General features: G+C 39.5%; 1 protein-coding gene across 3 annotated transcripts in view; it reads right to left on the reverse strand.

Moving 5' to 3' along the window:
• The window catches only part of HELB (DNA helicase B), a 36,669-nt gene extending 23,953 nt beyond the window's left edge, over positions 1 to 12,716 (reverse strand). For all 3 annotated transcript variants that reach the window (XM_081250280.1, XM_081250279.1, XM_081250281.1), the window contains exons 1-6: positions 12,520 to 12,716; positions 10,689 to 11,096; positions 9,627 to 9,796; positions 6,099 to 6,977; positions 3,625 to 3,802; positions 2,052 to 2,193 (exon numbers count right to left, since the gene is read on the reverse strand). In XM_081250280.1, coding sequence (XP_081106406.1) covers positions 2,052 to 2,193; positions 3,625 to 3,802; positions 6,099 to 6,977; positions 9,627 to 9,796; positions 10,689 to 11,096; positions 12,520 to 12,706 — 1,964 coding nt within the window. In that variant the 5' untranslated portion in view covers positions 12,707 to 12,716. The remainder of the gene's footprint in view (positions 1 to 2,051; positions 2,194 to 3,624; positions 3,803 to 6,098; positions 6,978 to 9,626; positions 9,797 to 10,688; positions 11,097 to 12,519) is intronic.
• Between the last annotated feature and the right edge of the window lie 3,910 nt (positions 12,717 to 16,626).

The raw sequence follows: 16,626 nt of genomic DNA on the forward strand, positions 1-16,626 counted from the left end.
TTTCAGTTCTTCCCAACAGGGCTGGAAGGGAGGAAAGGAGAAAGAGGGAAGAAGCCTGTCCCTGCTGGAACTATCCCAGATTTAATGTGGGGTACTGAGAAACACCATGGATTTCCTGTTTTGCTTCTGACCCGGGACATGTAACATACTTCTATCTCTAGAAGCTTTTCCGTGGTATCACTGGGATCCTTCTGTCATTAAACACTTGGTGATGATGACCAAGAATAATGAAAGGAGCACAGCTCAGCCCAAAAGATATCGAAAGGGTTACTAAAAGGAATTCCTAAATTTCAGATAAAATTGAGTTCTAAGAAACCTAATGTGCTTTAGATTCTCCCAAGATTTCTAGACTTTAAAATGACCCATCATCTACCAACATTCCAAAACTGCAGTGGACTTTAGGTAGGAGCAGAAGTTATAGGTAAGAGTTATAGAAGAGTTATAGCTACACTTCCAACTGCAGTGTTTTTCTTTCTCTCACTGTTGTGGCCTCTCCCGTTGCGGAGCACAGGCTCCGGACGTGCAGGCTCAGAGGCCATGGCTCACGGGCCCAGCCGCTCCGTGGCATGTGGGATCTTCCTGGACCAGGACACGAACCCGTATTCCCTGCATCTGCAGGCGGACTCTCAACCACTGCACCACCAGGGAGGCCCTTTTTTTCTTTCTTTCTTTTTTTTTTTGGCAGTATTTTTCTTAATGTCCCAGTACGAACCTATATCATCTACCCTATTCCTGTCCATTCTGCCTCTACCCCCACTATCTTTTCCAGGGTAGATGGGGCAGGGAGATAGCAGGCTTTGAATATTCTCGTTTCTGCTGACATCCAACCAAGAAAATGTTTAAGCAACAAAAACAGCATCTTGTAGTCTAATACAATACCCTGTCCTGCTGAATATCTGAGCCCGATAGCTACTGCAAAGACTCCACATAAGCTAATAAGTTTTTTATCCATCATTAAAGAAATAAGAACTCTTCTGACAGAAAACAAATCATCGTAAAGAAAGCACTTCTTTGAACAAAATCTACCTTTCAATGTAATTCTGCGTTATCTAGTAAGTCATTTTTTGTTCTCAAGTATAGTCAAAAATCTAGTTCCAGGTCCTAAGCCCCAGATGGATACATAGCAGGTGCAACGGCAGGAGGACAGACACACACAAAATGCTGTACAAAGAAGAGCTAAGGCAATGAAGTTTCAGGCTAAATTCGTGATCTTAGCAACAGTTCAGGACCTGTGCTAAATTTTTATTCAAATCAACTATAATCCTCTGCCACTCAGCTGATTGCCCCCTGATCCCTATAATTCCCAAAATAATGGATAATGATAAGGTAGAACCAAAATAATTCCATGCAGATACAGAAATAAAGCATGCACTACAGCCAACAAAGGGAAAATGAAACCTAAAACCAACCAACAAACAAAAACAGCACCTGGTAAAAGAGAGTCAAAAACAAAGATAAATTTTGGCCCAATGAATAAAAAGTCTCTTAATATTCTGTGGTCCCATCACATCTATTGCAGAGGATTACTCTAGAGGCTTATACAAAGATTAAGGAAAGAGAAGGATTCTTTCCTACTTTAAGGAGAGTAATATGCCACAGGTGCCACCAGGATTCATCAAGGAGTAAAATACCTTTTTCTTTTTTTTTTTCTTTTTTTTTGCTTTAGGCTCCCCTTATAAAAATTACAGGAAATGTCTTCCCCAAGTCACCCTTGAACTCTAATGAATTCATTTCTGAGTCTCTGTTCCCCTTGGGTTTATTCTGTTCTCTAAGCCTGATGCAACTTTATTTCACATATATACTTTTAAAATCAGGAAAACACATTTATACTTAAATTTCAACACTAATTTATCTTGGATCAATAATGAAAAATACTTTGCTTTTCTAACTGTGGGACAAAAGGTACACATATACCTGAAGGACAGAAAAGGTTTGCTAAGAGCATAGTAAACATACTGCACTGAATCACCCTAATTCAAAAGCTAATATTTTTTTTTACCTTTATTTCTAATACGACAGAGAGAAAATGCAAAATTTTAGTTATATTATACCTTGTAGCATTGTCCACAATTAGTTCAGATTCTGCTCTATGGTTTGTCTTTAGTTCAATAGCACAATTTCTTGACTTGAGAGTCTCAAAAAGATCTTTCAGCAAGTTACCAGGTTCAATACTGGGTAACTGTCTAATATCACCTAAAAGGGGGAAAAATACATAGAGTAGGTTTTATGTAACTGGGATCTCGAAATTTAGAAATTATTTTTATTTCTCCCTACTGATATATGCTATAATTATAAAGACTTACTCTGAGGAAAAATGAAAAAAACTTCGTTTAAAATTACTTAAGAACATTAAGTCTTCAAAAATATTCAACAACAACAATAACAACAAAAACTATTCCAATTGGGCTTCCCTGGTGGCGCAGTGGTTGAGAGTCCGCCTGCCGATGCAGGGGACACAGGTTCATAACCCCGGTCCGGGAAGATCCCACATGCCGTGGAGCGGCTGGGCCCGTGAGCCATGGCCGCTGAGCCTGCGCGTCCGGAGCCTATGCTCCGCACGGAAGAGGCCACAACAGTGAGAGGCCCGCATACCGCAAAAAAAAAACACAAAAAACCCCACAAAAACAACAACAACAGAAAAAAAACCATTCCAATTAAACAATATAAGATAGAAAAAATAGTGATAACACAGTAGGGTAAAACATGACTTGAACTTTTTTCATATCTATAAACACAGGCAAACTGTTGGGGCATATATTTTCACCAACAGGTAAAGAAAAAAACAGGCCTTAGATATCTAGAATTTAGTCACTTACTCAATCTTGCTCAATGTCTTACTAAACATGGAAAAATCTATGGCCTCAAATAAATAAACTTAACATACAAAATGCAAAATAAACAAACCCAGTGCATTTGATAATAAATTCCAGTAATGTAATGATAACATTTTGCTCTATTAAAAATCTTTTTAGTTTAAACAAACAAGCAAACCTTAGAGAAAAGAGAAACTATTTTCTGGGTGGAAACTGAGAGAATGCTTAAGCTATTAATAAAATCAACTGCTTACACAATATCCTCAAATACCTAAAACAGTTATTTATAAATACATTGATTCTCTCATAGCAATTCTATTTTTTTCTCCATTAAAAAACAGGGTCTACACATCGGTACTACCTAATAGCATCAAACTGAATCTCACTGGAATTGGAAAGGACTTACGAGGCTGGTGAGGTCTAATGTGAATTATTAGCTTAAAATCATAAAATTATTTTTAAGTGGTCTATAATTCAGACCTTCTATTATTTCCAAATGATCTACATCCTGATTTACTCTGAGTCTATGAGAATTTTACTATTTTAATAGTCATCATTTAGGTAATTACAGTAACTCCTCACAACTCTATTTCATTCACAACCTAGCTTGCTGATATCCTGGCCAAAACAAAGAGCCACCCAAGCTGATAAAGAGACTGGTCACGCTGAAATCAGAGTGGCTTCAGTGGGGTCTGAGAAATGGCTTCCCGCCTGTAGGATATGGATATTAAAACAGTGAAATGGTATAAAGAACCTACTAACCATAATAATTTGAACCAAACAATCGGATTCCAACAGTATTTTAACTTACCAAGAATAATAAGCTTAGAAAGTTGGGAGTGCTCACACAGTAAATTTAAAACTGATTTAAAGATTCCGACAGATACCAAACTCCCTTCATCCACAACCAGAACTCTAACCGAAGAAAATTTCCATGGCATGTCCTTGGTCATTGTTTTTTTCTCCCATAAGTAGAAGCTATAATTGACCTACAAGCAAAGTATGGCATTTTAAAATTCAGGTTATAAAATTTACCAAAAAAAAAAAATTTTTTTTAACAACATATTCTTTTAAAACAAAACTCTTAAATGGGGAAGGGACAGGGAGGATGTACATAGAGTAACACAGGGAAACAGACTAAAGTAGAGAACACAAAAGTTATAGGATGAATCCCAGAAAAGACAGATGAAATAGTTCAAAACATTGCTTCCTAGGGAGTACTTGGTGTGTTTAACAAGCTTCTCACACAGCACCATTCCACTGCAAGAATCCCAACTGTTCTCTTATCACTCTTGACCAGACAGAACTCCCTACTGTTTTCTACCCCCAAATAAACCTTCTCTTGGCCTTCTGAGATGGCCCAAACACTTAAGCCCCACTCTTCCCCCAACTATAATACTCCATTCTGGAAATTAGGGGGCGCCTGCCCAAACTAACTATGAAAATACTACTTTTTCTCCTAGTACTCTAAACTCCCTTACTTCCCCAACATTGAAAAAACCACCACCAAGACAACTAAAAAAACTATTTATTACAGGGGTAATAATATTTACTATTTAAAAAAATACAGAAGAGGGAAAAATTTTTTTGTAAAATTACAACCAGAGAATGTTAAATATTTTGTTGTAAACCATTCCACAAATGTTTCTATGTTGTATGCATATATCTATATATGCTCACTTACACTAAAAAATTATTTGCATTTTTATCCGCTAAACCTGGTATCCCTAGCCCAAGGATGATAAATAAGTGGCATAAGTGCCACCTCAATGCCTTTCCTGTGCCCTTACACTCTTTCCTGAGCCTAAACATGGCTTCAGAAATGTCCTCCCAGCATCCCAACCCGATATTAAGATACTACCAATTGATCAGAGTTGGAACATAAGATGAAATTTAGTAATGATCCCTCTCTGGCCTCTCCTTTCCTAATTCAATCCTTCAGACTAAACAGAAGTGAAGGTGTAATGGAAAAAATCATGAACTGATCAGAAGACTCTTCCACCAATGAGCTACAATGAACTGCTCTAGGATCATGCCCACTCATGTGACAAATAAAAGTAATGCAAAAGCAATTTCTGAGGTGGCTCGTGGGTCTATGATTCTAGGTAGCCTTCCCTAGAACTGCTTTCTTCATTTCACTCTCTTGCTTAGGAACCTAAATGGCTCCCCAGTAAATCAAGTCCAAGCTTCTTTGTTAGGTATACAAGGTCCGTAGTAAATGAGGGGATCATGGCACCTTGGAAAGAGAAGCAAGCTGGGAGGTCAGAAATGTGAATCCCAGTGCTAGCTCTGCACTCAGTTAAGGTTTGGGGCCAACTGTTTAACACACCCAAATTTTAAATGGCTCTCCTGTAAAATGCAGATAACATCACTTACCCACTTCACTCGTTTGTCAAGGATTTAATGAAACGGCAAAATACTTTACAAACTTTAAAGCTCAAATTCCCAGTCTAAACCAAGTGTAATTTCCATTATCTTACAATACACCGACTTCATTCCAATCAACGCAGTCCCCTCAAAACCCTCTATATGCACTTGATCATTCACCTCAATGCCTCTGGGAAGGCCTTTCCCTTAAATAAAATGTTCTTCTCCTTACCTGAGCTTCCTTGTCCATTAGACTCCAATTCAATTATTATTTCCTTCAGATATCTTCCAACGACTAAGTTCCTTGATCTATAAAATGGCAGATCAGGGCTAAAGGAAACTCTCCAACTCTTTACAAGTTTAAAACTTCATGACTCTTAACTATAGCCAAAGCTATTTTTTTCAAGCATCTTAATTCATTTGAAATTTTTATTATGCAACTACTATTTGCCAGGCACTGTAGGCAAAGGAGATAAAGCACTAAACCAGATGATCCAAGTCCTCACTTTGACGGAGCTTTCATTCTACAAAATGTGGACTCATGTTTGAAACCAGTCCCATTGAGAAACAGGGCATGTGCCAGAATCTAAACTAACTACAGCATTAAGCGTACACTTTAGTTTACCTGACCTTTTTTTTTTTTTTTTTCCATAATAAGACTTTCTCAATGAAGGAAGCAGTACACTGATCTACTTTCTGGCACAAGCTCCTATCTCACTGCAAATAGTAACAGTTTATAGACTGGCTGTTTTGAATGGCACTGATCTAAGTGATTAGCTACCACAAGGCAAGAAGCTAGAAGACATTCAATAAATGCCTACTGATTGCTGTCAGGAAGAAATGAAAAATAAACTCATTACATTAAGCCCGTGTTTAAGGCAAATGTTTTAGGTAGAGAAAAAATGTAAAAGGCTTTACCTGACATAGTGTATAAGCGTTGAAACCAGTTTTCTGTCTCAGTAAGCCAGCTGCTTTCCCTGTAGGCGCTGTAAGTAAAACTTCTATAGCCTTGCCCGGCTTCCGCTGACTTTGCTCAGTGAAGGTAATCCATTCTTCTGGTACATTCTGGTCTTGTTCAAAATCTTCACAAGCTTTTTTCACTTCTCTTTCTTCCAACAGCTCTATATGCTTAAAAAGCTGGCTAACAATTGTGGTCTTCCCACTACCACCTTTCCCACTTATGACTGTCACAGCATTGGAGCAAATCATGTCCAAAGCAGCCACCTGATCCTGATCCAGTTGGAATTCACTTATTTCTGCCGTAACTTCATTTTCACCATTATCCCAAATAAGGTCACCGCTGTCCTGCATGTCCCAAATATCCACAGGATCCTCTAATCTTGTTTCATCAGGTTTACTTTTATTCAGTGTATCATCACTTCCTGAATTCTCAGGTCTTGTGGTGTGGATAGACGCAAGCACCTTTTTAACATCAACATGTAATCGCCATGGCGACCTTGTCATCAGGTCACAGATTGAAGAGGCAATGCCTCTTTCAGCCTGGTAAAGGTCATAAAGAAAGACACAGCCCTTCTCATACGTCACCACACCGATATCCTTCAAGAACTTCAGAGACTGCCAAGCATCATGAAAAGACATGCGGTCTGACAATTCACGAGTTAAGTCAGCTTCTTCAACACACGTGTGCCCTTGCTCTCTACACATCCGCTTCAGTTCAGAATATATTACTAATGCATTCTTCTCCAAATCAGTCATCAACTGGAGAAGAGACCTGCACTGACAAAACGATGTCCAACTTGCCTCACATCGCAGAAGCTTCAACTGTCTGTAGGTTATCTTTAAGAAAAGTAAATTCAAGTTTGCTTTATAAAAATTATAAATATTTTTATAATTGACTATTTGATGACTATTATGAGAATTACAGTGAAAACTATGGTGTTTATTAATAATTTTTTAAGTCCCAGAAGACATGTGTTTCAACAAAATTTGGGGAAAAAAAACTATGTACCTAATACATCACTAATTTTTTTTAATTAACTGTACTGTGATTAGAGATCTATATAATTTCATAATTAAAATTATGTTTTTTCAAAGCAATACACATACAGTTGTTTTTTTTTTTTTTTAATTTTATTTATCTTTGGCTGTGTTGGGTCTTCGTTTCTGTGCGAGGGCTTTCTCTAGTTGCGGCAAGCAGGGGCCACTCTTCATCGCGGTGCGCGGGCCTCTCACTCTCACGGCCTCTCGTTGCGGAGCACAGGCTCCAGACGCACAGGCTCAGTCGTTGTGGTTCACGGGCTTACTTGCTCCGCGGTATGTGGGATCTTCCCAGACCAGGGCTCGAACCTGTGTCCCCTGCATTGGCAGGCAGATTCTTAACCACTGCGCCACCAGGGAAGCCCTACATACGGTTTTAAAAATCAAATAACACTGAGACTTATCACAAAAAATAGGAATCCTCTGACTTACCCTTTCCATGCCTTCTAAAGGCAACACCCTCAACATTTTCAGTTATTTCTTCCAGAATTTATCTCCACATTTCTACATATTGTTTATACTATTCCTTAATTCCTTAAAAAAACTTTAGGTAATTAGAGTTAACTCCTTACTATGGAAAGTCTTTCTTCATGGAAGTTTGCTCCCTTTGTACTCTCACTTCCACACATGCTTCTCTTCCTTTTTTTTTTTTTTTTTTTTTTTGCAGTACACGGGCCTCTCACTGCTGCAGCCTCTCCCGTTGCGGAGCACAGGCTGCGGACGCGCAGGCTCAGCGGCCATGGCTCACGGGCCCAGCCGCTCCGCGGCACGTGGGATCCTCCCAGACCAGGGCACGAACCCGTGTCCCCTGCATCGGCAGGCGGACTGTCAACCACTGCACCACCAGGGAAGCCCTCTTCCTCCCATCTTTGAGAAAAGTTAACAGTATACATTTTGAAAACTGATTTTAGTTAAATCAGTGTAAACAGGATTCACGGCTGTGACATGATATGCTGTGATTACATTAACTTTGTGTTGAACTCTTGTGTATATTGTGAAGTTACTGACTGCCTCATTTTCTAGGCTTGTTTAGTTTTCCATGTGCCTAACAATTCTGCCCAAACTCTACTGAAAAGGTATAGAACTTCCTTCACCATGATCCACTAAGTAGGTCGTCTACCAGCTCCATTTTTTGTTCCCCATGGAGACATCACCCCTGGAGCCCTCCATATATTTTATGGGCTGAAATGTGTCCCCCCCAAAATTCGTATGTTGAAATCCTAACACCCCATACCCCAGAATGTGATCATATTTGGAGACAGGGTCTTTAAGGAGGTAATTAAGTTAAAATGAGATGACTGGGGTGGGCCCTAATCCAATATGACTGATGTCATAAGAAGATTTTAGGACCCAGACAAGCACAGAGGGAAGACCATGTGACGACACAGGAAGAAGACAGTCATCCATAAGCTAAGGAGAGAGGCCTCAGAAGAAACCAACCCTGCTGGCACCTTGACTTTGGATTTATAGCCTCCAGAACTGTGAGAAAATACATGTCTGTGGTTTAAGGCACCCAGTCTATGCTGTTTGTTACAGCAGCCCTAGCAAATGAATACAAAACCTCAGTAAAAGTCTTTATTCTGGGTGGTGGTTTACATGCTGAAAAGGGGACTTAAGTCCCACTTGAGTCCCAGAAGGTTCATTACTCTGCTTCTCTTTCCTACTGAATAAATATATATAATAATCTAATGTTCCAGAATCTCATTTTTCCAAGCATATTGAAATCAGAGTCATTTTATAGAGGGAACAAATTCATTATTCTAGTATTTCTCAAATGGGGGGCAGGGGAGTGGGATCTGTAAACATTCTTGGGGATCCCACCAATTATCTCAGAATTTTTAAATTGTATTTTCATTTGGAAAACCATCTATAACCAAGTACTGCCAAGATTTAAGTGCCACATTTGGTTTTCAACATCTCTGGAGCTTCACAGTGCCACTTTACTACTCCTGGTCTCTAATAAGAAAAACGGAAGTGCCAAAGAAATTGTAAATAATATTATTGTGCCAAAGAAAAAAAATCAAATGGCATCATCATATACCATATGAATAATGAAGGTCTTCGAAAGTTCAAATAGGAAAGTGAGGAATTGCATAGCACAGTAGAATGGACTTGCCAAACTCGCAAGAACTTGTCTTCGATGAGATCTATATTCAAGGTGCAATGGCAATTTAGTTACAAAAAATGTCATATGAAATTAAATTATGTAACTGAAGTATTGATAATTTGAATGTCATTTATTTTGTTATTTTGTTTTCCTTTGTAAATTTATTGCATAAGAGCTACAGGTAGAAGAAGTTTATATTTAGTTGCAACACTGCAAGGAAAATAAATCAACACTGAAGTCATACAAATTTCTTTCCCTTGAAAGAGATGCAAAAAACTGTCAAGCTTGAGACATCCTCCCTTGTATAAGATTACAAAATGCTAAGCAAATGTCTTTCTTACTTTACGATATCCGAGTTTCCATGGCTGTGTACCTAAAATCTCTTCTATCTCTTCCAACACCTCTGTAGAATCTGAGCTTATGAGCCGTTTAAAGTGTCGTGGCAGAAGAACTGGAAGGAATTCCATTATTTTGGGGAACTGCAAAGCTCTCATCACAGTTATAAATGGAACTACAGGATATCAAAAAAGAACAAATAAAAACATACAAATGAGCTCATAAAACAACTGATTTGATGGACTTTCCCATTTAGCACAACCAGTTTAAGAAATCCAAATCAAAGAGAGAGTAATAAATTTACTGTGACCAGCAAGAAAATTGATTGTATTATAACACTTGCTTTTGTATCAAGATGGTTTTCATTGTGTTTAACACCAAAATTTATGTTCTTCAAATGCTTAGATAGCTACCTCTTAGCCTTTTGTTTCCTTCTGCTTGCAGTAGAATCAGAATAAAATTTCTGACTCAATAATATATAAATTTAAAGCTAAGCATTAAAAATCATTTACATATTAATCTTATAGTCATTCTTCTTACTGTAATCATGATGCTTTCATCATTGAAATCATTCAATGATGTACTGCCAAATTTATTTGATAAAATTAAGAAATGAAATATTCTATATATATGAATGTCCAGATAACAAACCATATTTAAAAGTTATTTTAAACTATTTTGAACTGAAATCTTTCCAAAATGGATTGCTCATTTTCTTGCCTTTCTTCTCTGCCTTCTGAAATAGAATAATTGATAACTGAACTTCTTCTTAATGACTCAAGGTAATCCTAGGACACAAAAGTTAGAGAGAGACCTAGAATCACACTTTTAGAGCAGGAAAGGAACTGAAAGGTGTTTAAAGATCATCTCACCCAATCTCTTCACATTACAGATGAGGAACCTGCAATGTCAATGACATACTCAAAAAGCAATACAAACACACTTCATCAAACCAATTTAAAAAAAGAATACTATACCAAGATATCAATACTGTACTGGTAATATTTTAAACACACCAGTCATCCAGTATCTCAATTACACTAAAACTCAATGATAAAATCACTTACTTGTGTTTTCCAGAGGAAGCAGTATCTCGTAATCTGGTGGTGACTCTTGTGTTTTCTGTGTAGATTGTTTTTGAGTATTCCTTTCAACGTTCTTTTGGTAAGTTCTTAATTTTTCCCTAAGATTTTCAAAGTTGAGGTCTTTATAACTTGATTCAGCATTTACCCATGCTAAAAATTTATTTCTGTTTTCACTGGAGACATTACAGTCTTTAAGAAAGAGGGAACAGATGTGTAACTGATTTGGTGCTGACATATCTGATTGTAAAAAGTAAGAAGGAAATCCTTGAACTTGATAGCTCCTTGATCCTACAGGCTTTACCTGTACCTTCACTCGCCACCAAGCACCCATTAATGGAAAACGTCCAAACACTTCACATTGCTGGTGAGTGTTTTCATCAAAAATTGAAACTTAAAAAAAAAAAAAAAGTTAATTTAGGATAAATTTAAAATCTTTTCCCAATGTTTTGTCAAATCCACTACTCTCTTTAATCCCTGGACAGTACCCTCTATAGATGTCTATTACAGTGTCTGTATTCCACTTACCTGTTTATCTGTCTCTCTCTACTACACTGTAAGCTCTCTAGAACATGACAACGTTTCATCTGTTTTTGTATTCCAGGAGGGAGGCATGGTACATGGCAAAAGTCTGTTGTTCCTCTTCTAAAAGCAGTCCTCTCTCTGCTACTCTGATCTCAGTCAATACTGACCTTCAAGCAGTTTCTAAAAAATGTCATGGTCCCTCCTACCCAGGGCCTTTGCAAAAGCTATTCCACTTGCCTTAAATAATTTCTTCCTTACTGTTTACTACAGACCTCATTTACTACAGACTTCAGCTTAATCGTCACTTCCGAAAGCCCTGAATCTCATGAACATAACCTCTCATAGCACTTCTTACTATTCCTTCTAAGCACTGAGTGATATTATAGTTATTTCTGTGATTATTTATAGAATGTCTGTTTAACTCATTAGAGGGTAAGCTCCATTAAGACAGCAACCTCATCATCTAATCTCTCCAAGGTATCCAAACAAAACAAACACCTTGCTTGGAAGATGGTAGCCAATCACTAACACTTTCAGGATAAATGACTAAACCCTCCACAAATACTTAAAAATTTTCTGTCTAAACCTGTACTGTCCACTCACCTGTGACTATTTAAATTTAAATTAATTAAAATTAAAATTTAAAATTCAACTCCTCAGGTGCACTAGCTGCATTTCAAGTTCTCAATAGCCACATGTCGCTAACAGCTGTTGGATTGGACAGAGCAAATATAGAGCAGTGCCATCACCAGAGAAAATTCTACAGTACAGCAGTGGTCTGAACAAACATTCTTAAACATCAGTCACCAGGTACACATAATAGGTATAATTCTTAGGACAGGAAACTATACAAGGTAAACACAGATCACAAGGTTATTAACACAAGGTTAATGAATCAACAGTGCCTTGGTGTGTTTCTTATGTGTCTAAGTAGCTGAAAAGTAACCACATACTCGACTCCAGGAAAGACAGGAAAATAGTTAAAAGCCCTGATTCTGTGAATATTGGCTGGACACCCATTGTTTCCTCGACTATGAAACTACCTGAAAAAGTTGTCATCATTAAATGAGATACACGTGGCGCCCAAGCTTAACACAGAGTACTTGCTCAAGTCTCTGCTATTCTTGTGGTTGTTGCTGTCTTTATTTTACCCTAAACAGGACGAAACAGCTAGGCCATACCAAAGGAAGTCTATTAGCAGCGATGGGGCGCCTTACTTGGGACGAGGCCATAATGGGAAACAGTTCATTAATCCTCCAAACCCATCCCCAGGGGCGAGTTGCTTCCTCACCACGGAGCCGACCAGGGAGGCTGCCCGCCTTTACGCCCCCACTGCAGAGCTCCTCGGCATCGACAAACACCGTGTCTTCCTCCTCCTCCGCATCGTCCCTCAGATAATCATCTTCCTCCTCCACCAGGTCCTTGGGTGGGAGCAAAGGTCCCTGTAGCTCGCGCAAGAGCTGACTCAGAGAAGCCATATTCCACTCTCCCCAGCTCAACCCAAATTCCGGAAAACCAGGGCTACGTAGTCGCCCAAGATCAGCCAATCAGCTCCGCGACTGTAGGACCTTCAGCTTCCAGGGGGTTGGGCGAAATGCATGAAGTGGGTTAACTGTATGGGGACTGATCGCAACTAGACTGTAGTGGTAATCACGCTCTAGTATATACAGATGTTGAACTATAATGCTGTACATCTGAAACTTATTTTCTAAAAAAACACCATCAGCTTTCGCAAACGCTCCCACTCCCCAGACTGCTAGCTTACGCGGAGGGGCGGGGCGGCGGCGAAGCTCCGCTCCAAGCTCCCAGCGGAGGACCGGGATTGCGTGGGGAGGGCCGAGGCTCAGCGGGGGCGGGCAAGGGGCAGAGCTGATGAGGGGGCGGGGTGCTCTCTCCCGCCTCCGCCCCGCAGCCAGACTTGAGGCTTCGCCAGGTGCCCGGAGGAAACCAGCTGATTGGGCAGCGGCAGCTCTGCACTTGCAGAGCAGCTAACCCACTGCGACTCCTGCATAGAGAGAAACGTGAGGGAACGGCAGTCTAGTGAACCCAGAGAACATGGAAAAGCAAGCCCTCCCCGATGCCTCCAAAACGAAAACCCAGATGCCCTTCGACCAGCACCCAAAGCGCAGAACCGCGAATCTCCAATCGGGAGACCCGCCTGGTCGTGACACCTTTGGGCCTCTGTTTTCGTCAGGTGTTGAATTTGTATGATCAAAGGCACTTTATTCAAGGTACAGATCTCTAGGCCCAATTCCATACCCATTGTATCCGGTTCTAGGGCAGAGACCCAGGCTTCTTTTCAACCCACGTTCCAAGTTGTAGATTTTGATGCTCAGCCAGGTTTGGAAAGCACTACATTAGATGACTTTCAAAGTCCTCTTTATCATTTGCTCTGTGAGTACACCCAGGCCTCCCAAACTTCTTTAAGCTGGGCTGCTGCCTGCTCGCAGTGGGGCAAAAAAGTCTAGTTACAGCCCAGGGTATAGACAGGAGTGAGGGAAAGCAAGTAGAAGAGAACAGTGGTTTAAAAGTTATTCTGGAGCCATGGTTCCCATACTTGATGGGGATAGTGTTTGAAAGTCATGGTACTTCTTGAGGAGCACCATAAAATATATTACTACATTACTATTTTGATACTATTTATTATGAAATTACTCAATAATAAACCTAAAATAACTAAGCATACACTGTTTGCTAAATCCAAAAGCATCTTATTCTGGATTCTAATATAAATAACAACCACCACCAAAGTTTTTTTGTTTGTTTGTTTGTTTAATTTATGGGACCATAGACCTGAAACTAACACACTTTGTAAATCAACTATACTTCAATAAAAAATAAAGTTATTTTGTTCTTTTTTAAAAAACTTACGGGGGAAATTACTAAAATTGATTTTTTTTCCTTTGGGTACAAATGTTGACTTTTGTTGCTTTTAGAAACACTCTCTGTTGCATCAGTGTTTCCTAGGATAGTCTGTATGAGGTGGAACGCCTTCCTTAACACTCAGGATGGCTGCTGTTTCCACCACAACATGGAATCTGATCTGACAAATGTCTCACCACTGGTCTCTTTGTTACTAAATGCAGTGGATACCTTTCTGCCTTTGTCTTGACTCACCTCTCAACAGTATTTGACACAGATAACTATTTTCTTCTTGGAACACTCTGCTTCCTAGGCTTTAGTGACTTGTCTTCTCAGGTTTTCCTCCAACCTCTCTGGCCATTTATAGTTTCTTTGGGTTCTTCTACTGGCCTCTTAAGTACTTGTGTTCCCCAGGGTTCCATCCTAAGCACCTTCTCACTCTGTAATACTTCCCTCAATCATCTTTCACCTACTCTGTCACCTACATGCTAATGACCCCAATCTAATCTCCAAACCTGTGCAAACAACTGCCTATTAGATGCCAGGACTGGATGCCCCTTGGCTCCCTCTGACTCAACGCATCCAAACTGAAAGCCATCTGCTGCCCAAATATGGGTCACTTATGCATTTATATGGAAGATAACTTTGTTACCAACAGGATGATTTAGGCACAAGACTCCAGATGTTAAGCTTCTGTTTATATAACTCAATTGCATTCTACTAGGTAGTGTAGGTTAGGATTCAGGATGGTGAGGACTTTGCTTCTTTACCTGTTGATTCCTCTTTTTTTAAAATGTTAACAATTCTAGGTTCCTGGATACCATCTTTACAGTACACAGTAAGCAACAATACTCAAACCTGGCTGTGCATCAGAATCACTTGGGATGTTTCTAAAAATATGATTCTTGAAGGTACATTTCCACAAACATAAGACAACATAGGCATAAGGTTATTCACTGTATAACTTTTGTAGTAGCAAAGGATTGGAAACAGTAGAAATGTGCACCAGTAAGAGACCTATTGAATAAACTATTGTACATCCACACAATGGAGTATTCTTCAGCAATTTTATAAAAGAAAGAAAGAGGAATACCTTTTTGAACTGATAAGGAGACCTTCCAGGATATTATGTTAAATAAGAAAAAAGACATAAAACAATGAAAATAGTTTTATGTGTTTGCATATGCTTCTTTCTGCAAAAACAAAACAAGCAAACAAACACAGGGAACATAAACCAGAATTTAATGAAAATGTTACCTACAGATAGAGTGGAAACAGGATAACAGAGAAAAAGATGGGAACAAGATCTCTGAGTAACTTTTTATAATGGTTTTGACTTCTGAACCATGAAAATGTTTCACATATTCAAAAATAAAGAAACAAAATCAAAACCTAAAATTGAACACAAACAGAAACAAAGGAAACTATCTATCAAATGGATAACATAACCTCTCAGGGAAAATAATTACTTCAGGTTACTTTTAAATACTTTGAATAAATATTTTAAGTTACTCTGACTATATGCCCTTAGTAGGTTATATTCTGAGGACAAAAGATCTACAAAGTAATCTTAAAATTTACCACACACTATGGTTAATGTTAGTTGTAATATTGTTATTGTAATTTGAATACAATGTGTATTGTAGGATAAAGCAAACAAGTAAATGTCTTTGTGTTTTATCAAAGGAAGGTTTTTAATGTACATGAAGAGAAATACAAACATAGAATAAAAGAAGTTAAGAGGGCTTCCCTGGTGGCGCAGTGGTTGAGAGTCCGCCTGCCGATGCAGGGGACACAGGTTCGTGCCCCGGTCCGGGAAGATCCCACATGCCACAGAGCGGCTAGGCCCGTGAGCCATGGCGGCTGAGCCTGCGTGTCCGGAGCCTGTGCTCTGCAACAGGAGGGGCCACAACAGTGAGAGGCCCACGTACCGCAAAAAAAAGAAGTTAAGAAAATCTCTTATAGCATTATACCTGAGCTGGAAATATCAATATGAGCTTGTGATTTCTTAAAATATATATCTTAGCTCTGTCTACTGAAAGGGCCTGAAAATAACATCACCCCAGTAACTCTGATCCCATCTACCACCTTCATCTTGGTTTTGGAATACCATTTCTTTTTTTTTTTTTTTTTTTTTGTGGTATGCGGGCCTCTCACTGTTGTGGCCTCTCCCATTGCAGAGCACAGGCTCCGGATGCACAGGCTCAGCGGCCATGGCTCACGGGCCCAGCCGCTCCGTGGCATGTGGGATCTTCCCGGACTGGGGCACGAACCCGTGTCCCCTGCATCGGCAGGCGGACTCTCAACCACTGCGCGACCAATACCATTTCTTATTAAAAGAAATGGAGGCTTCTTAAGAAATGGCTGGGGCTTCCCTGGTGGCGTAGTGGTTAAGAATCCACCTGCCAATGCAGGAGACATGGCTTCAAGCCCTGGTCCAGGAAGTTCCCACATGCCTCAGAGCAACGAAGCCTGTGCACCACAACTACTGAGCCTGCGCTCTAGAGCCCGCGAGCCACAACTACCGAAGCCCAAG

This window comes from Mesoplodon bidens, assembly GCF_964165515.1.
Source record: "Mesoplodon bidens genome assembly, chromosome: 11".
In the NCBI taxonomy this organism is placed as follows: Eukaryota; Metazoa; Chordata; class Mammalia; order Artiodactyla; family Ziphiidae; genus Mesoplodon; species Mesoplodon bidens.